Genomic DNA, 27,575 nt, shown 5'->3' with positions numbered 1-27,575 from the left:
AGTAAGCAATACAAGGTGCCACTTATTATGCTATGAAAATGAATACTGTTAAACAGGAGCTGAGCTAGGTGACTTAATGGGTCTCTTCCATTCATAATTTATATGCACCTGAGGCACTTCTGGTATCTGATATGTTCCAAACGTAACATTAAGCATCCCACAACAGTTTCAGACAAATCATAATTAATTACACATGCAAATGCATCAACTAAATATGACTTTGCAACTTTGCAGTGATTGAGTACTGTACATTGAAAAATGTAGACATGCATAAGAAAACAGGCCTTCCTCTGTTGAATGACCCACTTAATTTTGCTCTCAGCTGAGTGTGTGTGTGTGTGTGTATGTGTGTGTATACAGAGAGAGATTTCTTACCTCTTAAATTTGAATGTGCATATGGTTGTGGATAAAGTAGGCACCTGAATGTTTCTACAGATGAAAATGCAGGTATTCCTTTTAAAAAATGTACCTAAGATTCAGTTTTTAGTTAAATTGAAGTTTTCCAGTGACTACTTCTAAATTCATCATTCTCTAAGCAAATTAATGATTGGTATGTATATGAACAGGCCTATCTATGAGAAATTTTGGACGTGACACGAACCATTGTAAGTAATCTTTCCTAGCAGTGCTATTCTGCAAGTCTCTGCATGCAACTCTTATTCAAATATGGAGACTACTTTGAAGGCAGTTTCGCTTGTATATTAGATCTGTTTTTCTTTAACTGACATACGGCAAAGTCTGTGCCATTTACTAAATGTACTACAGTAAAAGTGATTTCCTAAAACGTGGCTGATTGCATTTAAAATGTTGGGTTGATTCTTTTTTCAAGTAATATTTGTATAATGGAGATTTGGGGCTTCTGATCCTGCTGCTTTCTGATTTTAATCTGGTGAAACTATATGGAGACAAAGTAATTCTGATGTAACAAAGATCAGAATTAAATCTCTTGAGTTCAGAATGAGTCTTTAGACTACTCTGCATTCTAGGGAAAAATTTCCAAAGGAGAAAAATATTAACAATAGAAAAACCTCTCACAACCAACCAACCAAGAAAAAAAATGAGGGAATACTTGCATGCTGGAAGTAATATGGGTAGGGAGGGGAGAGAGCACTATATTAGAACCCAGAGCTATGGCTCCTGCTGGCCATTAAACTGACCGTTGCCAAGTCTTTGCCACTTCATGCCTCAGTTTACTTATCTGTAAAATTTTGACACTGATACTGACTCTCCTTTGCTTTGAACTTAATGAATGTTGAATGTTTCCTATCACTACTTGTAATTTCTTGCCAAGTGTCTCCAATTCTGAATGAAACTTGTAATGGAAAGTCCAAGAATTGCAACTTTGGTTCAGAATTTTGCAATATTGTGTTTAAGTTCCATCACTCATTTGCCGTTCAGCCTTGAACAAATCTTGTTAGTCCCTTACTCTGTTTCTTATAAGCTGCCAATGAAACCACTGAAATATTGGTACCTAAACACATTTAAAGGATCTCAGTATTCACCTCTTGGTTCTTCACGTGTAATAAAGGTAATAAGTTCCAGAAGTACTCCAAGACTGTATTGAAAGAGAGCTACACCAAATGAATTAAAATCGTGTAATACTGATATTACATGAAATAAATGAATAAATACAATAATTTCTTTTAACAGAAAGAAAAGGAGGATGAAAAATTTTGTAAATTTTATGATGTTAGGAAACATTAATAGAAAGCTAAATTGGGCATGAATCTGGGTGAAGCTTTAGGGAGGAGCTTGTGAGGAAACATGGCCACCTTGTATCAACAGTGTTAAACGGAGCGTAAGTGTGAGGCCATTGCCCAAGGAGCAGCACTGCGGCATGCAGACCTCTTTTAATTATCCAGTCACCATATGAATATGCATTATTACCAGTAAGACAGGAGAATATCCTTAATATGTCACCCTGTCTCTGGGTAAGCTCGATGGCAATGTTAGCATGATTTTGGTACCTCTTGGTTACCTAATGGCCTAATTCTGTTTTCTGGCTAGTTCTAGCTGGGTAGCTGAAAAGCACATTGCTGCTGCAACCTCTCTGCTATGACCATTCCTTTTCTTCTTCCCTTAACTTCTCTTTTTTGTCTAACTTAAGCTGTAATGCTTGAATTAAGAAGCCTAAAGTATACTAAAAGGTTTAATGCCAGCAGAAGTCTTTTAGCATTACTTAATCTCCTCTAGCATTCTCCATATGCACTTTGTAGTTGTTCTTTATGTTATAAGCAATCTTTTTACTTTGCGTTTGTGCAGCATCTAACATCATTGTCCATAACTTGGCCTTCCATGTAGAGCTAAAAGGCCTGTAGGAGTTTTTTCTATTTTTCTACCTCATGATCCTGATATGAGGAAAAATATAGCAAAAGTTATCAGAAGCCTTTGTACTATCATAATGGCATCATATAAATGCCTTTGATGTCAACAAATTTTATTGCCAATAACAGCAAGCCATTTAAGTTATTTCCATCAGAACACCACCAGTGTGAGACTGCTGCCAGAGTTCCCAACTCCAGTATGGTGTTCGAAGAATCATTGTTGTAAAGACCATGGAATTAAAGAATGGAATTGAGTTGACATTATACTACTAAGTCATTTTTGAGTACTGGATCAATACCTTGCATTAGCAGATATTAGGTACAAGACAGCTTGAAGGAGCACACACTTATGCAGCAGTTACTGTTCCTGTGGTTGAGAAGAGCCAAATGGTACAGGCAACGTAATTGTAACTCTGGGCTTTTAATAAAACCTGTAGAGTACAAGCTTTTAGTGGAGCAGTGGGAGAATGCTCTGCGATAAAAAGCACTGATATTGTGGCTATTAGGGGTACTTAGAATATAAATACTGGGTCATCTCTCTTCCTAAGTTAAGACATTGGAATTTGAAGAAAAGGCCAAATCCATTAACCTATTGATAATATATTCCAGAAACCTTTAGCTCTTGGAGAACAGGTCTGAAAGATAGAGATTCAAAAACTGGACACTGTCCAGTGGCATCCTTACCATCATGACATGCCTATTGTAAAATTGCTGTTCAACAGTGAAAACTGCCACGTATCTTTAAGGAATAAGAAGAAAGGTGCAAGTGGATAGTTATTTAAAAGTTAGGACTTGTTTTTTCTTTTGTAGTAAGATCAACTAATCAAATCATTATGTTATCAAGCGTAGTGAGGCCTGATTCTGTCCCCTGCTCCCCGGATGTACAGAACCTGCACGAAAACTGTGGACAGTTGAAATAAATTCCCTTAGCTGAGGCACGGCATAGGAATGACACAACCACCGTGTAGGAAGTATCAAACTGGTAGAGCTTGATTTGTAGGCATCACAGCTCACTCCTTACAATGAAAATAGTGTGCACTAAATGACCAACAGAGGAAACAACTCAGGGATATGCCTACGTTAAAACAGTATAGAGCCTCAGCAGGGCCACAGTAATCAATTATCCTAAACCAAAGTCCTGGGAGCTTCTATGAATTGCTATTGATTTCGACTACTAGTCAGTGAATCTTCCTAGGTCTAGACTAGAATGTAAGTGTGAAGTGCAGATAAAATTAGGAGCTGGAACAAATCTCTGTGGAAAACACAAGGAACAGCCAGGTTTGGGGAGAAATGTTGTGCTGAAGTTTATTCTTTGAAAGAGCTTAAAAATTGCAAAAACACAAGTCCCACGCAAGGCTAAAAATGCAGTGTTGCAACAGTGTATATTGAAATAAGATGAGAACTTTTATTTTCTTGTGAAGCTTCTATGGAAAATTCTTCCTGGCTTTCTAAATAAAGCCTTTGTCCTACATAGCAGTTGAATAAATGGGGTTCAGTTAAATTCTTTCCTGTAGCCTAGATCCAACTGTATTGATACTGTCCTTCTTACAGTGAACCCACAAATCATATTAAAAATGATTCCAAAATTATGATGTAAGATTCAGTCTTTTGTGTGCTATAGCTTATGAGTTAAATGTTTCTCTTCTACAAAATCATGTTCCTTGTAGTGTTCCCTGATGGTTTCTGGAAGAAGCAGCAACTATTTCTTTATGCATACTTTTCACTTCAAAGGAAATTTAATCTATTATAAGGAAAAATAGATGGCTGTTTCCATTATCATACAAGGAAACACATCCTGGAACCTTTTTTGCTCAGCAGGAACCTTGTGTTTTTTCCACGTTCTCATTGTACATGTTTTGGCATGAGCACAAAGCAGGCATGCTCATTTATATTCTAGCTGATCAAGTGAAGAAGTCTGATTAAATTTTAGATCAAGGTGAGGGTCATCTTTGTAACCTGAAATGAAAGAACTATTGAATGCCTTCTCCCAGAAGGGAATATTTCTGTTAGATAAGTGGCCCAAAGGCAGTGAGACAAATCTTCCTCCTCTTGCTGTCTTCGTTTTTGTATCAGCTGCATAACAGCAGCACAAAATACTGGATTAGGACTAAATATACCGTATAACAGAATTCTGTACTCAGATTGTGTCCCTCACACCGTGTGTGAACTGCATGGTGTTAATCATGCCTTTCTGTATGCTCGTTCCTCCTTCCTCTCGCACTGTTTTGCTTCCCTCCCTCCTCCTTCAGATCTTTCTTTAAAGCCTCCTTGCCTACTTGATGAGCTCCTGTCCTGCCTGCTGATGTTATACTTCTGCTGCAGTGTCAGATTTGGCTGGAGCTCCCCTGGGTCAGGACGTGGGAATGAGTGGGTGCGTGGCACCCCTGGGTGCTGTGGAAACCGTTCTGATGGGAGCCGGCTGGGAGTGTCTGGACCAGGCTGGCTGTGAGGAGAGGTGTGGAAACTGCTCTGACTTAGGCTAGGGTTGTCTTCCAAGGGGCTTACTAGCTATGGAAACCTACCCTGTCTTAACATCTGACTTGGGTAGCAAAGAGGATGTCCTTCTGTATCACCCTTTTCGACCCCTTGGTAAGGTTTCTTTGCCTGCTACTAGTGATGTAATTGCAAGATGGATCGAAGCAGAGTAGTAAAAAGATTAGGCAGTTCTGCATCAAGTAACTTATAACGCGATTAAAGTCAGTGTCATGGGCCTTGTTCCTGAAGATGTGCACAGCACCTCCTATAGAAGTGTAACCCTGAACTTTGGCTGAGGGTGTCTTTGTTGCCTTTACCACAATTAAGTCCTGGTCTTCTAGCTCTACCAACTCAACTATAAGAATGTCATCTCTCACCAGTGTGGTCTCCAAGCCTGCTAGGTTTTCATTTCTGTTTTGCTATGGAGAGCATCTGGAAAATCTGTTGACCTCTTCATAGATTTATTCCATTTCCCTGAGCCACACAGTAGAGGGGAAACCTGGTATATAAGAAGATAGTAAACAGCTAGGTTAGGAGAGTCTGAGACCTGTTCTATTTTTTGTGAGCAAGAAGGTATTTTCTGTTGCTTGTTTCAATGTTAATGAATTAAAAGCCTGCCAGTGCATCCCAGGCTTCAGAGACCCCGACAGGAAAGAGCTGCCGTGAGAAAGGTTGAAGTAGCGTCCATGTTGCCTGCCTGTCAGAGGAATGCTTACTTCTAAAAGCTGGCAGCAACAGGAATGGCAGGAGCATGTGCCAATTCAGCCTTCCCTTTGGGTGAGCGTCTACCACAGATCAAACTGACCCATTCTTGGCAAGCGCACTCATGAGTGACAGCAGCATGAAGGTCTTTTTCATTTTCCCAGGGAAAATCCCACCCTGCTCAGGCACAGGGGCACCAGCATTTTTAGGACAGCAGAATTATATCCAAAAGCACTGCCGATGGTAAACTGCTGTTTGGCCTTTCTGTCTCTTAGAAGCCTTTGGTCTTCGGATTTGTTTTTGTTTGGTTTTTTTTTCTTTTTCCATGCTACTTGTGGTACAATAGGAGTCAGATGTGAATGTGGTATGTCAGATACGAACTGAGGGAGAAGGACTGTGAGCCACTGAAGACATCCCACCACGAGAGACGATTGCAAGGGAAGTAGTTAGAATAGGAGGTGGCTGGCCCTCCAGATTTGTGCCGTTAGAATACTTTTCCCCTTAGCAATGGGATTTTCATTTAATCAGTTGCTGCCAGATTCCTCTTTGAACTCTTCAGGTTCACCAAAAGGCCTGTTTCTGAAGCAGTGTCTGGTCCAATTGTTTTTGTGTTTTCCTGCCATGCGATGTTGTGCTTTAAAAAAAAAAGACACAAAATGGAAGATGGAAAAATAGAAATGCAAAGTGTCTCACAGGAGATGCTTGCCCTTACCATGTCATGCTAGCTTAAATACAGTTTCCACACATCACATGTCAAGCTGTACTTGATTGTTTTCAAATAGTGGCAAAAATCATGAGAGGAGGAAAATGTTCTTCTGTGTGACACGTTCTTCTTTTGATACATTGGTTTCTGTAGCTGTCAAAGCAAAGGCTGTTTTTCCATCTATTATTACAAATGTATTTGGGGGTAAATCTCTTTCTCAACTCTTTATTCCTTTGGTTGTTATACTTTAATACAGGTGTTATATTGATTATTGTATTTTTTCTACATATAATGAAACAATGAGTTTTCTGTGGCGCATTTTCTGCGTGACCCTCAAAAGGCAATGGGGTTCTTGCACTCTCAGTGGAGATTTAGATTACATCTGGGAATGCAGTCTGTTTCAAGTATTTTATGCTTTTCTACTGGGAGGATGGAATATTTAATTTCATTATTCAGCATAGGATTATTCATTTTATGCAATGTAGGGAAATTCATCAATATTGTCTTCAGCTTGCAGAAGAATGATACTTACCATGACTGTTTTGCACACGCTATTTATATTTTATATCTTTTTCATCACTCAGCAATTATTCATCTCTCTGCTGAAAGGTGAAATACTTGCAACGAGTTGCTATAATTTCTCTGAACTCCTGAAAGCAATTCAATCACCAAAAGCAATTGCTTTTACTTAAAGGTATTTCCTGAGACACATTCGCAATACAAATAACTGAATAAAGCTTTTTTTTCTTGTTATTATTCAGGAATATTTAGTGATGTTTTATAAGAGGAGGTAAATCGATGTTGCTATGTCTTAACATTCATTGCACTAATATTAATCATGAGGGATTCTTGAGATGGATGCAAATGTGATACTGTAAGTAAGTGGGAATGCAGTTGAAATGCAACATTAATTCATTCCCCCTTGTTATTAAATGTCACAAGATATTCATTGTTTTGCTGATATTTTCCTTTTAAAACCACTTGGTGTAAAAAAGAAAAAAAAAGTCTTTGTGATCTTTTGGTCTATGCAAAGTTACTGAGATGCTTATCGCTAAATCTTTCATATTGTTATCTTTAATTTCACTGTAGTGCCACTAAATCTGTGTTTTTGGGAAAGATCAAAGTATTGGTGCCCTGTTCCCACAAATACCGGTTAAAGGTTTTCCGTTTTCTTCTGTGGGAACAAGAACAGACTTAATATGACTTATGACTTGCCATCAGTAAAAGAGATTTTCACATTTATCTTATTCCCTGAGATGTTTAAATTTTGAATGTCAGTTGATTCAAATTTTATGGGGAATCCAGGCACTGAGATGATTTGTGTGTAGGACACAGAACTGGAACTTGGTGATCAAGGTTTCTTCTCTCATGTATTTCCTGTGTGACCTTACGCAAATCATTTATTGCATCTCTTAGAGCCTCATCAGTAAAATAGGGTAATGTTACTTTGCTTCTTGTTTGAAGGGTTTGTTAACAATTGAATGGCTTATCTACAGTGGGTTGATAAGGGCTATATGGAAATGTACAGTCTTATTTAAATGTACTGCTTTACATATATATTCTTCTTTCCTTTTATGCCTCCACAGTTATTACTTTCTTACAGCTCTCTTGTGGGACTCTTCCTTTCATTCTTTTCTTTATGAGCAATCTTCCATGAGCTGGCCTTCTCCTCCACATATGCTTGTCAGGTCTTTCCTGGGTTTTATGCTCACCAGGGCAAGTAATATATATGAGTGGATATATATGTGTGCATAATGTGAGCTATACTTTGCACAGTCTTTGATGATCAAACTGACAGGTCTGTGCTCAGGAAACTAGATCTTTGATATATTTTTGTTCCAGATGTGTCCAGTTAAATGATTCAGGTGTACAGTTCTTAGTCACAGAAACTCATACTGATTTCAGGAGTAGGCATCTTTCTTTCCGTAGTAGTAGCTATGAAAAAAAACAAGAAGGCCATTTCAAATACTTCTTTCTGAAGTATTCAGGGCTGAGTGGCAAAAACAATGTATAATATTATGTTGTATCAGTAGAAACCCTGATATTTTTTTAAAGGAAATTATATTAGTATATGTTCACACAAAACTTCCTACATACACACCTCTGTGTTTGTCTACATTTGCCTTTGCAAAAATGAACATTTGTTTTTTTAGGCCTTCAGCTTAAGGTATGTGTATTATTTAACTTAAGTTGCATGATCATAAAAGGCAGCAAACCCTTACCAGAGGGAGCAGATCTGAGCTGTGCATTGTTCCCTGTCAATCAGTATCATCTCAAATAAAGCAGTAATTTCAATAGTAGTTATGGGAAAATAATGCTGGTTGTAATTAACAGGGAAATACAGGAGATATAGCTACCTGCTCTCTATTGGTTTTAATGGAAACTAGAATTCCAAAGCCCCTGAAATATCATTTCTTTGACATCCTTTTTGCACAGCATGGGCAGCTGACCTACTAATGGCATCTGCTGTAAAGCTGTTATTGACTCTTGATGGCTTTGGTCTAGATGGGGCAGATATGGAATTTAAAAAAAGCCCTACTGCCAAACAAATGAGTGTATCTTTATCTAAAAGTATGAAACGCATGGACATTCAGATAAACATACTTCCTTCAAGAAGTGGTGAGAGTCATGGTTTACCTGCGAACAATTGCATTTTCCTTAATGAAGCTTTTATTCAGACATTGTAGATATAAAGCCAGCCAATATGGAGGACCTGACAGAAGTGATTACAGCCTCTGAGTTTCATCCCCATCATTGCAACCTCTTTGTCTACAGCAGCAGCAAAGGATCATTGAGACTCTGCGACATGAGAGCATCAGCCCTCTGTGACAAACATTCCAAGCGTAAGTCCCTGCCTACATTTTGCTCCCCATGTCATTAATGGGTCATTATTAATGGGCAGCTTGTGTACGTGTGCATGCCACCCAGTGTGTTAGCTTCTTAGTTGTGGGCACAGTTGAAAAGAAAACAGCAAAAAAAATGCAGGAAAATTTTCTGCTCTGTACGAATATTTTCTATGCACTTGAAAATGGTCACTTCTATGACTGGTCCCTCCTGTGAGTCTTACTGCAGGAATCAGTGAAGAAACTACAGCTGTCTAGCGAAAGACAGATGATTCCCAAGCAATATTTTGAGTATGGAGAAATAAGCAGATTACCATATTGTTTTGAATACACAGCTACTGTTCTGAATACTGGAGCAAGTAGATTTTGTCATTCAAACTGCCTTCAAAATTTTGAATCCATTTTCTGGATTCAAAAACATTGAAGTCCTCCTGAAAATTTCATCCAGTCCCCAAATGCATTTTTTCAATAATGTGTTTGTTCACTATAGGAAATTGTTAATGCAATAACTAATATTTAGCAACTCAAAAAAATGATACTGTGCTGTTACAGAAGGTGTTGTCTTGTCCTAATATGATCTCATGTGGCCTCTGAGACCTATTTAGAGAAGGTGTCATCAATTCATGCCAGGACCTATTTGAAGGTTTCATAAGAGCAAGGAAGTAAAACATGACATTGTCTTTGTTCTCAAAATAAGGGATGAAGGGAAATGTATGTTCATACTGTCTGACTATCGACTCTTTATAGTACAGATAAGACAGAATATGGTTCTTCCCAACAGTAATCTGACAAGCCCGGGCACTTTGCCTTGCACAAACAACCTGTTTATTCCTGATCTTCTGAGACTGAAAAACACAAGACACAAAGGCATTATGTCGTGTGACAGTTGCCTAGGAGGAGCTGAGAACTTAATGAACATGGTGGCTCTGCTTGAGCCAGGTGCTTCTAGGACACTTCCATCTCGCAGAATCTGCTCTTCAGTTTCCTTGGCTATGCTGAATCATTGGGAATGAAAGTAGGAGGAATTCTCTTAGCTCGGAGGGCGTGTAAGAGGTTTTCGTATCAATCAATTGCCACTTCAACCTTTTGAGGTACATGGGTCTTATTACTTGGAAAAAAAACCCCCAAACTTTGAAGACTTAAGTGAGACATAAGTCATGCACATGCTTAGCGCAGAAACTTTTTTTTTTTTTACTGGAGTAGACGTAGTAAAGAGCCTTTGATTAGACCTTCTGGCTGCAAGGAGAAATGGGCATACTCAAAACCTCTTACAGTGTGATCTCCAATTATAGAAAAAAACCTTTTGGGCAATTTACCTTTGTTAGCTGTATCCCCTTATACTTGCAGGGGAAATTCAATTCCATGGAGTGAAATGGGAGCATGACACAATTTGGGGCGTTGTTGTGAGTTATCCTGTCCCACTTGCATTGTTTTGTTCCATAATACTTTCATTTCTTCCTGCTAATAAGGCATCCTTGCCCCTGTAACTCAGTGCCAAATGCCAATCATAACCTCTTAAAATGACAATACAGTAACTCTGGATAAAAAGAAGGCATTTTATGCCAGAAGGGAGTGCAAGGTCTAATGGTCATTCATTAAACCCTATTTTCCAGATCTATGATTTAGAAAATAGCCATTTAATGTAGCATTGCTGCACTGAACCCAAGTCAAACTCACTGAGAAGTTGAGTATGTAGAGCACGTGCAATACAAAATTGATAAGGTAATGGTAGACCTTCCAGTGTGTTACAAGGAATACTGCTGATTGAAGTGGTTTGAATATAACTCTCAGAGGTATGCAACACTAATTATGTAAAGCCTGTAGCAAGCTAAATGGAGATGCTTTAAAAAACAAACAGGGGAATCAAATATTTGCAGGATCATCTCTCTAGTACCTTCCCCGTGAATCAGATTCCTCTTAGCACTTGTTTTATACATGGTGCACATGCGTGATCAGTACCCTACCCTCCTAGCTCAACTCGCATCCATACCCTTCCCCATAACTGACTCTACTTCTTAGCTAAAACAGCTATGACTGTGATCGCTGTGCAGCCTCACTTTCTGCCACACAATCCTACTTTCTTCATTCAGTCTGTTATCACTATGATCTGTATTTCAAATGCTGTTCTGACACTAATAGGTTTAGATGTTTTTAGGGATAAATAAGGTCCAACGAAACACTTGTGCAAACACCTGGATGTTGAGCATATGTTGTGAACTTTGGGGTTTACTCCTTTTTAAGCCCCTTTTGTTACCCAAATCCCTACAGTTGGGTTAAAGTCAGTTGCAGCTGACTGGTTTGCTAAACTCAGTGGCACAATCTCTCTGTTCAGGATTAGTGATAGCAAAACTGCGAGGTTTCCCTTATTAAAGTTTCATGGCTCTGATATGGAAGAGACAAGAGGCTTCCATATCTGTTCAACCTTGGTGCCTGTGCTGAGATTTATTAGCAAGCTGCCAATTTGTGGATGAGTTGTAATGGGGACCTCTGTCCCGTAGAAAAATGGGCTTAGGCCACCAAATCCATCCATAAGGCATCAGGTATCAGTATCAGGTCAGTAGCTGAGTTTTAAATCGTCATAAGATACCAATAAGGTGCGATAAAATGCATTGTTTTTCCAATGGAGACTGGTTCTTTATAACTTTTTCTCTTTAATAGATCATCAAATGCTGGGCAAGCAATCGGAAACAAAACATGTTTGGCCATTACAAATGGATATACAGGAAAGCCTAATCTGTAACAGCAGAACAGATACATACATAATACTGTCCCATGTTATTATCAGACTTTGCAAGTAGTGGGAGAGAATTCCATGAACATATTCTGGAGAGTAGGAGAAAAGAAGAGATGCGTGTCTCTGCTTATTTGGAATATAGAGGGATGGGAATAACATGGTGTTCCCAGCAATCTGCAGGGTTGTGGGTAAAGATTTAAAACGGATTGGAATGTCAGTTTCAAGCAGGAAGAAATAGGCAGTTAATTTAAATAATATGGAAGCTTTCATTTAAAAGTATTTAAAAATTGCCCTACGTGGTAAAACACCTGAAGGCCACCTTTGTGCTGTTATTCAGGCAACATGCATGGCAATGCAATGTAGAAAGAAGGCAGAATACTGGAAATCTGTGGCAGTAGTGAAACAATGGTAGTAAGAGCTGAAAAAGTGTCATCGTTAGAGCAGTTAGCTGGCAACATCCAAGAAATAAAAGAACTCCCTTTTCCCTGCTAATTCCAAAACTATTTGAAATTCTCATGAAAGGGATTCAGATAATGAAGAAGACAAACAAAATGATACTGTTGCAGTAGGATCATTTTGACTAAAAGAATACTTATAGCACTATAAAACACAAGTGTTCAATTAACTGATAGTTCCTAATTTGGTTTGATCTTGTGTTGCTATTATTATGCTCCTTATAAATGTGAATGAAGATAATATCCATCTTCCAGTTTATAGACTAGATAGGTACATATGACTGCTTCAAGAAATCATCTGATAAAGCAGACAGTTAAAGAAAAGTGAGCTTGAGCATGTGAGAGAAATGAAAAGCTTTTTTCAGTAGTTCATCGGAATTATTAAACTCAGAATTATTAAGTGGTAAATGGAAACCACACATTTCTGCAACATGGAAATTTAAGTGACTCAAGAGTATAACCCTCACTGATACTCAGTGTAACATCATTAATATCTTAAAGTCATTGCATACTTCAGAAAATATTGCCTCAGAAGATGTAATCTACTTAAATGACGTATGTTGCTTTATGGATTTTTTTTTTTGGCGTTTATTTCTTAATATGCTTTTGTAGACTAAAAAACTATTTCTAATTATCCATTACCCATGTGCAAAGTTTGCTTAAAAAAAGAAAAAAAAAGGAAGAAGGAAAAGCTGCAGTTTCAAGGTTATTGCTCCACCAAGAGTGCCGTGGTGGTCTTTAAAACACAAACCTTTGTACATAATGCAGGCAGTTCATGTCTTTGATTCTCCATTCACACTTGACAAGCTTCTAGCAGCTGAGACTCAAACGGACCATTTCAAGGACCTTTTTGTCTCCATGCACTTCCCAATGTGCTAAAAGCACTGGCCAGCTTTAAAATGAGCTGGCAAATCCAAAGCCTGTTGTGTGCCTTTCTGGAGAGCGTTTGACTAGTGAAGCATGTATAGATAGATGACAGGCAGTCTTAACATCTACCTTCTCTGGACTCTTCCAAAGAAGGGGCAAAACACCTCAGCAGATGCCTTCCCCAGTGCCATAGGATGGATAACAAACATCTTAAAGGTATAAACTGAACTTCAGAGCAAAGCAGAGTAAATTTTGGGTTTGGTTTGTGACGCAAAGATGTGGTGGTATCATTTTTTTCCTTGAGAGCCCTTTTCTACATTTTTATTTGAAATTCAGACATGAAAGAAGTGTCAACCCTTCTGTTAGGATAAATGCCATTATTCTATCAGCCTGGCAGTTAACTGAGTTTGGTTATCTACTGTTTTTGGACATCATCTTTGGTTTTAAACTTAAGAATTCAGAACCATGGAAGTAGTCAAAGCACAAATCAAAGAGAGCCTGCTAGAACATGTTAAATTTTAAAACTAAAATGAATTATATTTACTAACCTTTTGTGGGAGGTTGCAATTGCAGAGATGAGACAGCTTTCAGACCTCTAACTGAATATGGATTATCCTTCATTTGAAACAGAGAATAACCAGATGCACAGAAAGCCTGTGACAGAACATCCCTGCTGGATTTGCTAATTAATATTGACCTTTCCAAATGAATGATGCTTATTGTACAACTAGAAAAGAGACAACTTGTTTTTCTTTTATCTAAGCTTTACATTTAAAATATGCTTTTTATTGCTGCATCTGGTCTCACGTCAGGTTGTCATCTGAGAGACAGCCAGCCATTCTCCCTTTGTGCAGGAGAGGCCACTATCACAGTAATGTCCATTTCAGGCAAAATCTGTGAGGTTTCATGTGACAGCAGTGAAACTTATCTGAGCTTCCATAATGATTTGATCCCATGCTTTAATAAAGGCTTGTTCTCCTTTGCCTAATTCTGGATTTATTTTCTAAGCAGGCGCAACAAAGGTGTATATTCATTGCTGGTTTTATATCATCAGTAAAAATGTGCCTGTATCCTGATAATTTTGTAATTATGACTGTCACTAAAGATCTGTTGTTACAATTTCACACATACTAAACTAGATCCTGAAAAGGTTCCTTCCTTGTGTGGGAATCCGATTGAAATTCGGTATGAGATTGCCTGAAGCATTGGCTCCAAAGCTTCTGTTCTGTTCAGTTTAGATGAGTGTATAATAAAGACATTTAAAACATGGATAATGAAAATTAGAAAGTGCTGCTACAGAAATAGGATTGTATCTATATAGTATTTCCTCCAATTGTATAAAATATGTTAAAATTAAATCAGAATAAGAAAAAAATTTATTTAAGTACTTACAGCTATCAAATAGTAAGAGGAAAGAGAAAAGCCTGAAGCGATGGTAAATGATTTATTATTGAAGAGGTGTTTCATTAACCCCTCTCCTGCAAACACACACAGATAAAGCAAATAATTGCTGAGAGATTGCTTTAATTATTCAGTCTATTAAAATTCCTGTCTTGTTTGCTTAATTTTTTAATAGCAACAAAAATTGCTTTTTGTTGTCTCTTGAAACCAACATTATTCTGTCAAGATGCTGTTTTACTAGGGGAAAAAAGCCTCTATTGCTAACCTTATAACAAGATCGCAAAGACTTATGCGTGTATTTTGCTGTACACAAGGAATAGTTTTATGTCCCATTAACTTCCATGGGATTGCTCACAATACATGGCGTTAAACATGCACATAAGCCTTTGTGAGACTGAGGCTTAACGATGCTTGATCTTCCAGTTTGCCCTCACATATTTTCACTTCCTCGATGTCTTTAGCACCATTTCTCTTTATTAACAAACTCACTGGCAAAGTTACATTAACATAAGCAGCCCAGTAGTGAAGCTCCCACCCGCTGATCTTTAGCTATTGATCTGGCTTTGCCTTTCAGCGCTAATGCACTGTCCCTTGGGGTTTGCGACGAGCTGCAGCGACTCACTGCAGATGGTAAAACAGATTCTTAAATATTGATTTGAGGCTCCACTTTCAGAAGTCACACTCTCTAGGGGTATGGATGAGAAACCTGGTTTTAATAATGGGTCATTGGATAAGGGAGTGCTTTGCTGTAGGTGGCATTTCAGGCTCGAGGTGTGGGGTAGCTTCAGAAACTTGCCCTTATTCAAAGAAGGAAAACAATATGTAAATGAACAAGGCGTGAAGACTTGCGCTCAGAATTAATTTACTGGAATATAAAAAGCTAGTAACTTTTTAAATTTAAAACAGGATGAGCAACTACAGAGTGCTTGGGCTACAGTAATGTAAAACATTGTTAAATAATTCTGGTTAGTTATTTTTACTTCATGTCATCAAATAATTGTGTGTTTGATTGCATATTAAGGTAGATTCAAAAAATTTTGTACGCAAACACTTGTATTAATGTAGAACAGGAAGGTAAGATTTTCACATTAGCAAAACAAACCTGATATGAAAGAATTTCTGAGGGAGGTGAATGTATGAGTGGATTAGCTTAATATAAGACAATAAAACATTCACGGATAGTGAAGGATAAAGTAAATAATAATAGTAAATCAACCTATTATCATAAACAATGATGGTAATACATCTTAAAGAGACCATGAATTTCAGAGACACTTTTGCAATTGCTCTTGATTCACTTAGAATGAACTTGGGAGCTATTTAGTATGAAATCCTAAAGTAGATTATAAGCAGTGTGTAAGAATAACTATACTGGGGCAGACCAGAGGGCCTTTTATCACAGTATTATGGCTCTGATAGTGGTTGATAGCCACATCAGCAGGAAATATAAGAACAGAGCAAAAATATAATCTTCAGCCTTGGCAGTTTGCATTCGTAAACTTGGGATTCAGGGACTTTAGAGAGAGCTAGCTTCTTTACATTTGACAGTGCTCAAGTGGATGGGTTTTCTTCCCTTGAATCTGTACGGTTGCTTTTGAACCTGTGTATAATTTTACCATTCAAATATCTTTTAGCAATGACTTCTGTAGCTTTAGTAGGCATAGTGTGAAGAACCGTTTGCTCCTGTCCGTTTTGTATGTACCCCTTTCTAGTTTCATCTGGTGACCCTTCTTGTTGAGTGGAAGAGACAGTGGACAAAGTGAACTGTTGCTCCCTATTCATCCTCTCCGTGCCACTCATAATTACAACCCTCTCCGCGTGGTATTTCCTAGGCTGAGGAGTCCCAGTCTGTGTAGTCACAGCCCGCATCTCAGTCACTCCCTACTTCTGATCTTTTTTATTCCTCATTTTTGTGTCTTCTTCAGATCAATGCCATTTTAGAGAGGAGACCAGAGCTATGCGTAGCTCAAGATGTAAGCACATCTTGAAGCTAAATGGCACCAAAATAATGCTTTCTGTTTGCTCTCTCTTTCTAATTCCAAGCATTAGATTTGCTTTTTGACCACTACTGGGCATTTTGTAGATCAGTGATAACTCCAGGATGTCCTGAGTGGTAAAAATGGGTTCAGAATCTGTCAACGTGTAAAGCTAGGATTTTTTTCTGAGTGTTTCTCTCTGTATTTAATTACCTGAAATTCCTCTGCCATTTTATTAACCAGCCATTCAATACCACAGAAAACTTCTGCAGTTCTTCTTAGTCTTTTTTATGTTGAGTAATTTGGTATTATCAGCAAGTTTTTTCAGCCCATTATTTACTTCCTTTTTCAAGTCATAATTTTAATTATTTTGATCAGTATGAGCCCTAGCACAGAACCCTGCAAAATCTCACTGACAGCCTCTCCAGTGTGAAAATGAATCATTCCTATTCTTCATTTCCATCTCTTATCCAATTACTTATGCAGCCTAGAACCTTTCCTGTTATTCAGTAGTTGTTTATTCTGTGAGCCTTTATGAGGGATCTGATTAAATCCTCTTGGAAACCCAAGTAGGCTATATCAGTTGCCCATTCACTTCTTGACTCTTTTAAGAATTCAAAAAATAAGATAATTCTTTGTGGTTTTGTATAATTGATTTACCAGTATGGTAACTATGAATTGGCATAAATGTTCCAGTAAAATTTGTCTTGGAAAAATATATGGAATTAGAAGTGACATCTGTACCAAAAGCTAGCAATTAAATTTAATAAAATATCATTCAGTTGGAAATAGCTTATAGTTAGGCAAAGATAATTAATACCTCAGTTATTTTTTCAACATGTACACAAATACCAGATGTTAACTGCAAAAGTTCTGTGAAAATAGTCTTTAGGGACTTTTAAGAAATTCAACAGTATACATAAATATACCTCATACTGGTGTATGTTTAAATCATTTGCAAAATTTTCAGCTTAGGATCATATTTTCTCAAAAAGATTTCATTACTATAGCCATAGATGTAGGAAAAAATATGTTTAAAATTTTTATTTATCAGCTAGAAAGAGATTATATTGGTTCATGTTCAATTTACAAATTGCTATGGCTAGTCTGTGAAGATGGGGGAAATTCTTTTCATTGCAAAGTACCATTTTCGGTACATTTTAATCAGATATTGCAGTCATTTTCATCTGGGATCTGAAATGAAAGAGGCGCTTAATTTGGAAGATAAAGTGTTTGGCCTGGGACTGCATCTGTTTTCTGTGCTTATAAAACTTCGAGCCTAGTGAGATACTACCTAATCCACTACCGGTATTTCTAGGTCCAATTGAAATACATATATTCTGCTTATGGAAGTGTAAGCCAGAGGTTATATGTAAAAAAGTCATTAATTCAGCATAACTGCAAACTGTATGCATGCTTGGATAATAAACAGGAAAATTCTTCTCATGACCTTCCCTGGCTCTGGCCGCTGCAGCCTACCCCCTCCACAGTGATCCCACTCTCCCTTTTACCCATTCGTAGCTGCGAGCCTTCAACAAGAGTTCCTGGAGACCTTTCTACATTCAGTAGCTGTCCTTGGAGGAGAAAAGTGAGCTGTTACTTCATGGTGCCCGTTTTCTGAGAACTTCAGTCTAAGTAACAGTCCTTAAAATACAGTCATCGTTATCTTTTCAAGATCTACGATACATTTTGTTACCAACAGAAGGAGCCAGCAATGAGGAGCCAGTTGCCCAGTTTCACTTTTTCATCCATTTGTTTCTGAATGTTGTAGGAACAGATGCTTTCAGGGCAGGATACCAACTATAAACAACATCCCCTAGAAAAATGTTTTAAAAGTTTTTATTGTTCTTAAGCAGAAAGGAAGTAGCCCGAGAAGAAGCTTTGTTTTTCTGTTAACAGGAATGACTTTTTAGGCAGCTTATAGGCTCATCCTATGAGTGATGAAATTTCTTTACAGCTCTGCGGAGTTCCTTTCATCTTAGAGGTTTTTGTTTTTTCCATCTTTTCAGAGAATCACATGTTCTAAAATATATGTAAGCATGAGTCATCTTTAGTTTTCTTTTAAAATCTATTTGGCTCTGTAACAGCAAAAAGTTGTTTTTATCTATAGACCCACTTTTGGTCTGCAGTAAGAGAAATTCCAAGGTTTGTATCTTTGTGCCTTAGGAGCATGAGGTATTATCATGGTCTTCTCCCTTGCTGTCTCCTTTTCTCTGTTTTGTTTACTGATGTTTCATAGAAAACCTTGCATTTATCATCAAGAGCTCAGGCCATGATAACAGATTTTTGTTAAAGCATATACTCCAGTTTTCTGCTTTTAAAAGCAATGAAACATTTGTATAATTGAATATAGCTGACATTTCTTTTATCTCATCAATCCATTATACACTTATAAATTCCTGCAGAAAATAAAAAGTAGCTTCAGATAAACTTTCATTATATTACATAGATAGCTTTTCTAACACCTGCCCCATATTATCTGAGATATTGTTATTGCTTTTTCTTTAAATAGATCATTCTTCTTTTTGCTTTGAAAAACATTATTCATGTTTGTATTTTGGAACCATCTGCTTTGCAGCAGTACTCTGAGGAGCTTGTGGTTTTATTTCATCCAATCAAAAGTATGAAGGTAACAGAAAAATGGGAGTAAATGTTGAAAATATCATTAGCCAAGGTCCTTTAATATAATTCATGATAAAATATCATGAATATTCCTTGTTGAGATGATTTTGAGAGGAATACAGGACTACTTGTGCTATATTGGATTGTGATACTGCACCCACTCTATGAACCATTTTTAGTATTATTTTTTTTTAAAGTTCACATATGCCAGAATTTACTCCCTTGAATGATTAAAGCCCAGCCCAGCAAACAAAATAATAATTTTCAGTGGTACTGCAGTCTAGAGATCCCAGTGACTCCCTTAGAAATGTACATCCTTGGAAATGGTTTCAGCAAAACAAAGAGAAAAAAGCCTTTTGTGGGAACATGACTTTTTTATTAAGTTTTCTGAGGCACAAGTTACATTTTGCCTATTCTTGGGATGATGGTTGGGTGACTCCTAAAATATCAGTGCTCTTTGATATATCATTTTCCTGTGTTCCGAGCTGCCTGATATCCCTCTCTAATCTGCCGCAATGATGTATTTGGGAAACTTGTATATTGTTTTGCACTGAAAGGTAGCTAGCAATGCCAAAGAAGAAGGCAGTATCAGTGATTCCTGGGAGGTCTCTCCCCAGACCACTGAAGTAGGATTTGAAAGCGTGGGCTTGCATCCCATGTCCCTCGTAGTTTGTGTGGTGTATGTTGAGCAGAGTGAGAAAGTCCAGTCTGCACATTATCAGAAGTTTTTGGCTTTTAGTAAAAAACTAAGAAACAAGATTTGTAAGAAAGGTCAGAGTTAAATTCAAATGAGCAACCCTTAATTTTTTTCAGCCCTTAGTTCTTTATTTCTTGCTTGGAATTTAATATGAAGATTAGAGGGTTTCTTTTCTTTATTGGATGTGTCTTATCCCAGGTGTGTGCCTTTCAAATTTATGGAATCAAGCCCATATTAAAACAAAGGGGAAATTACGGTGGCATCACTTAACACCTCACCCACCTGTTGAGAGCCAGAAGAATCCTGGGAGAAGCATCCTATACACTTGCACTGCTCTTATGTACTTCCCTCTGGGCATCTGCTTTTGGCCTGTGTCTGGAAGGGAAGCTGCATGAGATGGACCTTCTGGCCCACTGTAGCTGGTTTTTGGGTTTTTTGTTTGTTTTTTTTGTTTGTTTATTTTTAACCTTAGGCATCAGCATTTATTTCTGCATGATAAATACACACCTTACAAGTGCCTTTTCTATGCACTGTTTTTAAGGAGAGTCTCCATGTCTGCATTAGGTCAGAGAAATTCTACATTGAGGTTTACTTAATCTTTTTAAATAAGAGACAAAAAGGCAGGACTGATTTTCAGCTGATAGCAGTTCCTTCTAAGAAAGAAGCAGCGTATTTTTTTGTGGCAGATTTTCTTCAGGATTCAGGGAAACAGTGCTCTGGCAAGTATCCTTCACCCAACCCATCCTTCTCCCCAAAGCCTGGAATTACTTCTGTGAAAAGCCACCCTGTTTTTTAAGCTGTGAGCAGGAAGCCATGCAGAAGGGTGTTGAGCATTTCTGTTTCTCTACCAAGACTTCCCAGCTAAGCCATGTCCCTACCGGTGGAGTGAGGAGCAGGAATGGTGTCTTCCTGCGAGGCTTTGCTGCAGAATTGGCTGTGCTTGGAGACGCGCTCGACTTCGCTCCGTAATCCCACGGCATTTCTGTGTTCCTGTTGTCAAGGCCATATTTAAGTCTGAGCAGTGTCACATGAAAGCTCAGTACACCACAGCATTTGTGGTTTCTATGTTCATTAGCTTGCAACTAGACAGATAGTTTTATATCTTTTATATAATTAGCACTGAAAAGGTTTTCAAGAACAATATTAATGAAAGTTAACACCCTTTTTCATTACAAAAGTTAGTTATTAAAAAGTTAATCAAGAAATTAATAGAGGAATACAATAGACTTTCTAACTGAATCTCAGCAAAGTTCTGTTTCCAGATTCTAGTCCAACAAGATCTATTTAGATATAGAAAAGTAAGGTAGATTTGAAGTCTCTTACGTCTTTGGTGCTGGTTGCCCTGTGGTGTAAGAGCAGCCTTCAAAGGGTAAGTTGAAACCGTAATGGACAGAAGTTGTGTTTTCAGTGCATGTTGGCAAATCAGATTTTGCTAGCTAACTTCAAAATATGCGTGGAAATAAAGCGAATGGTGAGCTATTACCATATCATCTCCTATCAGCTTGAAAAGGCCAGGGTTGAATTTGTATTGCTTGTCTGAACAAAAATCAAAGTTTTATCACCTTCACTACTGTTCTGTCTCCAGTTATCTAGCTTCCATTTGCCAAACTGAATTAAGATTATGCCTTTTTGCAGTGTACACCTACCATTATATTAATGCTGAAACCAGAGATAGCTAAGAGCCTAGGATGGTATATCTCACCTTCATTTCCTTAGGCCAATGCCTTGTTCTAGTTGTTCAGGCATATGCTACTAGTTGCTGAGCTTTCCCTGTAACGCTGGGAGTTGCTCCTCAGTTTCCTATAACAATTTTCCTGCTTTGCCTGTGCTGAGCTATCTGCAAAGAATTGCTGCTACTAAATTTGCTGCCGTTACCTTTCCTTCTGCAGTTTAATTAATGTAAGATTTTCCAATACTCACTGTGGTAAGCACAGGAAAGCATTAAATAGTGCAGATAAGGGATGAAATGGTTTAATCTCATTAATGGTCATCTTAAGAAAATGCAGAGCATCCAGGTACTGATATTGCTCCTCTTCTAATCATTGGGAGTTTGATTAGACTTGTAGAGCCTTGTATTTGGAATAACTGAGAAAATTTATTTCAGCTGTAAATGAAGGGGTAATACAGTGGGTTTTCTTTTTCGTTCCTGGTTTAAATAGCAACTTCACATCATAATTAGGAGGATGAAATTTCTGCCAGCCAAGTACATGGTTTGGACAGATTAAAGGGAAGAGGTATGAGGAATGATAATTGCTTTGTGCTCATCAGACTTCTATTGAAAATCTGACAGGATAATTACAAAATATCTGTTTTGCAGAATGTCTAGGCAAATTTTTAAAGAGCTATTTAAAGTTGTTCATTTACAGTCTGTCTGAAAAGAAAAGTTTTTTTCCCCCTTTTTGAAGTAGTTCATTACCATTTAGATGTGTTGTGCATGTTCAAATATAGAACTTATTCTCATGTGCATGCCTGGCTGCATTTCACTGCACATCCCCAAAGAAAATTGCCCATAATTTTTTTTGCATTATCCCTCATGCTTCGCCCACATACTCACCCTTAACTTTCAGCAGAATATCACCTGATGGAAACTCGAACCTTGTTGCATTCAACAGTCTGGATCACAGTCATAGATAAATGACTTAAGAGAAAAATATTCCAGTGGACTACCCAAAAAACTCTGTTTTGACTGACAGCAAGAAGTTGTTCTACTTTCTGCACCTTTTCATGTCTCAACGAATAGCTTCTCTTCACTCACTTTTGAAACTTGGAAATGACACCCACCAAATTCCCAATTTCCAAAGAATATTCTAGACATAGGTGGGCAGAATCCTGCTGATTTCACTGACAACTGAAGGACCCAAAAAGCCTGACTTTCTACTAAATGCGCCGTATGAGGTGATTCAGATCACAGAAGTGAGGTGTAGAGGCCAGCAGAAAGGGAACAGAATTGCTCTAAGCTCCTGGTAAGAGATAATGATTTAATGGCTAACTCACGTCAACCAGCATGACCCTTTCTAGTGAAAGCTGTTGAGGGAGAGATGAAGAAACCTTGCTTAGTAGTTGACTTGCAGCAGACGAAGTGGGGCCCACTATTGCCAGTCATTTCAAGTTTTCCATCTGAACACAAGGAAAAACTTCTTTACTGTGAGAGTGACGGAACACTGGAGTAGGTTGCCCAGAGAGGTTGTGAAGTCTCCTTCCTTGGAGATATTCAAAAGCCATCTGGACACAAACCTGGGCAACGTGCTCTAGGTGACCCTTCTTGAGCAGGGGGGTTGGACTAGATGATCTCCAAAGGTCCCTTCCAACCTCAACCTTTCTGTGATTCTGTGACTCCTCCGATTAAGTGTGAACCATCAGGTATTGTTATTATGTGCAGCTGAATAGTGATGACCAATCTGCTAGCTACAAGAGCTAGATGCCCCTGTATGGAGGTACTCCAAGCCATATTTCATGATCCTTTGCCTTGTCCGTATGTGAAGTAGATTACCCAGAAAAGTTAAGCAGTGCATATAGTGAGTTCACTGCTTCCCAGAAGTATCAGCAATTGCCCATGGACTAAATAGTTCATGTTTCCAACTGGTAAATCATTCTCCTTTGCTCACATTTTAGGAAAGAGGTAATTGCAATTTGCAACTGCTCCCCAAAATTCATGTTGTTCAGTCTCAAATGCCTTCAGACATGGCCGGAAGCCTGCAGACTGGCCAGCTGGTGCTGGCAGCCAAGCAAGGCTTTGAGGAGCCATCCTTCCCAGGGATGCCAGGGCCATCGTGAGGCTGCATGTCTACCTTTCATGTGATAGGGACACCCAAATTTGGGTTATGTGTTAGGGAGAGGATGTGGGGACCACAAGAAAGATGTCCATAGATGAACTGCCTTGTTGTAGTGTAGCTGTGGTCAACTAACTGACACAGTTATGTAATTTCTTCAAATTATGCTTTTGGCCCATAGCTGTAAGGTTAAGTACAGCTGAGATTATTTGAAGGCTCCAGGTGAGTTGTCCACCTTCCTCTTTTCATCATCCTAAGTCCATCAGAAGCTACACGTTGAAAGATTTCTTCTTCCTCTCTGTTGTGTTGGATGCCAAATACAGATAACACACTCCCCTCAAAAATTCCAGCTTTATTTAGCTTTTATTGTGTAGTAACTTAATTAACTGGGGGTAGTGAAAGCTCTTCTGCTTTGGGGAAAATAAAGTGTGGTAATATTAAACACCTCTTCTCTAATCAGCAGGGCTGCAGCCTCTAAAAATAAATAACTTCAAGACACAGTGAAGGTGGTTTGAGTGAGTAGTCCAAGTCCATGTGTCACTCTCACGTCAGGGTATCTCCAACCAAAATGCCAGTGGGCACAGTATTTAAGATAATGCATAAAATGATGCTTAAAGGAAAATCTTGGCTAAATTCTGTTTAAGACATACATCATCCCAGCAGTTTTAAAAGAAGACTGCTTTAATTTATTTTCCTTAGGTTATTCTGCACATATCAATTTTTTTGTGTGTTAGGCTGCCACCAAGGAGTTCAAAGATTTCAGTCTCGGAATCCAAAAGTGGCAATATTTCAATGTTAGATGAAGCAGCTCTTTGCTGTAGTGCCATAAATTGTTTGGCATCAATCCAGATGAAAGGCATCTTGCACATGCGCTAGCTATTCTGACAAATCAATTCTAAGCTGACATCATCTGAAGTCAGAGTCTTCGCATGTGCTTTCTTCAAGACCATCTGATGGCCCATGTTCTAAAATACAAAGCTTGCAGCTTATATTTTTACATAAAGATAACAGAAATAAATTCAGTAGTGGGCATATAATTAATTCTATGTCATATGGATTGGTACTTTGAATGATGTTGTTTCACAAGAAATATACAATACAGATTGTATAATAAAGCATTGCTTTTATAAAATTCTAATTTCTTTCTCTTTTCTTTTTCTTTAAACAGTTTATGAAGAACCAGAAGACCCCAGTAACAGATCATTTTTTTCAGAAATTATCTCTTCAGTGTCAGATGTCAAATTCAGTCACAGTGGTAGATACATGCTAACAAGAGATTACCTCACTGTCAAAGTTTGGGATCTGAACATGGAAACAAAGCCTGTAGAAACGTACCAGGTAGGTATCTCTCACTTCCTGAAGGGCAGCAATATAAAAACATCTCACTATTCAAAAACTAAACTTTTCTGTAACATTCTCATTGCTCAGTCTGGGGATAAGATAGTTAAGAGAAAAAGGTGGTTTAAGCCCTTATAGTGGAATCCTAGTAGTATCCGCTGAGCAGAGTGCAAAGGGACGCTTTCAGCATCAGTGAGGAACTGTAACTCTGTGGGAGTCGGGGTAACATCCTCTGTGGATCTGGCTCTTGAAAGAAGCAATGTGTCTACTGCGGGAAATTAGCTCTTCAGTTTGGCATCAGTTTTCAAATGACACATTTCATAATTAGTATGTAAAAGAAACTGAGGAAAGGATTCTGTGCATTGCCTCTCATTCTGCTCCCTTTGTAACTGCTGAGATTTTGCCATCGTCATTTGGGAACTTGTTTAAAACTTCATCCGTACGTTTCTCCTTGGGGCCTAATTTTAGAAGAGATTATTGTTAAGTCCTAACATCACCGCTGACACAGCAGTCTGTGAATGCCAGAGAAACACATCTGGTTGCCTGAATTCACTGGGATATTATGCAGACAAAATGCCACTGGCTCCTGCCAGCGCTGAATTTGCACTCTTGACATCTGCTCTGTTTGGCAGTAAAGGTTTGAGCTTACATTTTTTTGACTCTGCCTTGAAAAGGAAAAATATGTCTGTGACGCAAAAAATGCTTGTTATGAAAATGCAATGAGTAAAAGCTGTTCAGCTACACACAAAAGAACATGCAAAATAGGAAAAATATCATTCATCTGGCTCATACTGCTTACATAGAGACAGTCCTGCAAAAGTGTTGGAATAATTCCTGTTTTCTGTCCCCTACCATCTGTGTAAGGGCAGGTGAGGTACAGTAATTCACAGTAACTGTGTTTAAGATGCTTTTTTAAAATAGCACATACTGAGAGTTTGGTAGTGTGACTTGTCAAAACAACCAAAATTTGAGATCAATAATGCTGGAGGTGTTTATTAGCTAAAACTGTGCAGACAAAGTGGGCCCCCAGTGCTGTCCAGTGCATCATCCATTACCTTTCAGTGGATACTCTGTAGTGTATCTCCTGTTAGCATTTGAAAGTCTGAGCCTGTATGCCTTTAAAAATACAGAGTTGTTTCTGTTCTGAAAATGACAGTACTTGTAATATTAAATGTGTTAGAAATTTTGATGTGCTGTAAAAATAGGGTGGGGGGAAAACGGGGAGATTGTTTCACATACTAGAATCATATCTCAGATTTTAGGAACTCAGGTAACATATTATTTTATACTTATGCTAATGGAGTAAGCAACTTTCTCCTTGGAGAGACATAGCTGGTCAAGCCAACCTGTTTGTCTTGATTTTGACATATGCTTTTACTTCCTCATGTAGGTACCTTTGAAGCAAGCTGGCTACCTTTAAATCAGTCTGACGCCCAGCAGTGGGGCCAATTAAGAAGTTATTTCCCCACTGAGATGTGGAAAATGAGTATAATTTTTCAGTACTGATTATTGCAGTCAATCAGAAGCTTATAAAAAATAATAATAAACCCCTGCAAATTTAAGTGTTCTTGCTGCTTTGCTTTAACCTGTGGATTGCCTTTCTTTCCCAAATACTTATCCAGTACCTTGTAAAGAGCATTGACAGATGCATTGACAAGCAGCTGACAAAAGGAGACTCTAGAAGTCGGTCAGAGGCCTTAATAGGGCAATATCACAGGAGGACTGCTTAGCATTCACACAGTCCAACTCCTCTGGACAACCTTAGGTCTTTTTCAATTGCAAAATGAATTCTATTCTTTAAGAAAGAAAACGTAGTTTAAATTACTCTTTTAAAAAAATCTCTTAAAAGTATCTGCAGAAGCACCAGAAGGCAACAAATAAATCTAAGATTTTCAGAGTTATGTAGCCACATAATCAGGATGGTGTGTATAAATTAACTATGTATTAGCTCACACAAAACTGTTAAATAAATAAATAAAGCTCTTGGTTATTTAGAGCCATTCATTATAGCTTTCCAAATTCAAACAGTAATAGTAAAAACAGCAAACCCCTCCATGACGAAAACATAGATATGAAACATAAAAACATTAAAATAACTCATAACTAAAAAAAACATTAAAATTCTCATTTCATGTGTTGCATGGTAGCCACACAGATATTGTCTAACTGAAATTCGTGAAGGGAGTCGTAATAGGAGATTTCCCCATAGGGTTGTAAGAAAGAGCAGAGTCTGTAAGTGCACTGCTTCATTATCAGGGTACAGTTTTAGTGCCATAAAAAATTTTATTCCTCATGCATTTTCTTGTCAGTGTTGTGGCCAAAAGAATGGTATTGCATACAGCAGCTATTAGAGCCTTGCTGAAACATGTTAGCTGCTGGCAATGATTCAACATGATTTTCTCCTGTTTATGCCTCACATAAAATAAAGAGAAAAAAAAAGGCAGAGCATGTTGCACTGGACAGCACCAAAAGAGCAACAGAATGGAATGACCAGAGCTTGAGCTTGCAGGTGCCAAGATGTCCCTGCCCAGCGTGAGACTCTTTTCCGTGCTGCCCAGATGAATTACCCCAGCAGAACCTGCCAGCCGGAGGTGAACAAGTTCATAGCTGATAGTAGCTTGATTCACTTTGGCAAAGCATATAGTATAGAGATTTGGACTAATTTGTC

The 27,575-nt window shown here is 38.1% G+C and overlaps 1 protein-coding gene across 3 annotated transcripts in view; it reads left to right on the top strand.

Annotated features, from left to right (window-relative positions):
* PPP2R2C (protein phosphatase 2 regulatory subunit Bgamma) overlaps positions 1-27,575 on the top strand; it is a 203,586-nt gene that overhangs the window by 161,701 nt on the left and 14,310 nt on the right. For all 3 annotated transcript variants that reach the window (XM_067297182.1, XM_013960045.2, XM_013960046.2), the window contains 2 exons: positions 8,883-9,047; positions 24,738-24,907. In XM_067297182.1, coding sequence (XP_067153283.1) covers positions 8,883-9,047; positions 24,738-24,907 — 335 coding nt within the window. The remainder of the gene's footprint in view (positions 1-8,882; positions 9,048-24,737; positions 24,908-27,575) is intronic.

This window comes from Apteryx mantelli, chromosome 5, assembly GCF_036417845.1.
Source record: "Apteryx mantelli isolate bAptMan1 chromosome 5, bAptMan1.hap1, whole genome shotgun sequence".
Taxonomy (NCBI): Eukaryota; Metazoa; Chordata; class Aves; order Apterygiformes; family Apterygidae; genus Apteryx; species Apteryx mantelli.
The sequence above is the reverse complement of the archived record's forward strand: the minus strand, read 5'-3'. Positions and strand labels throughout refer to the sequence as shown.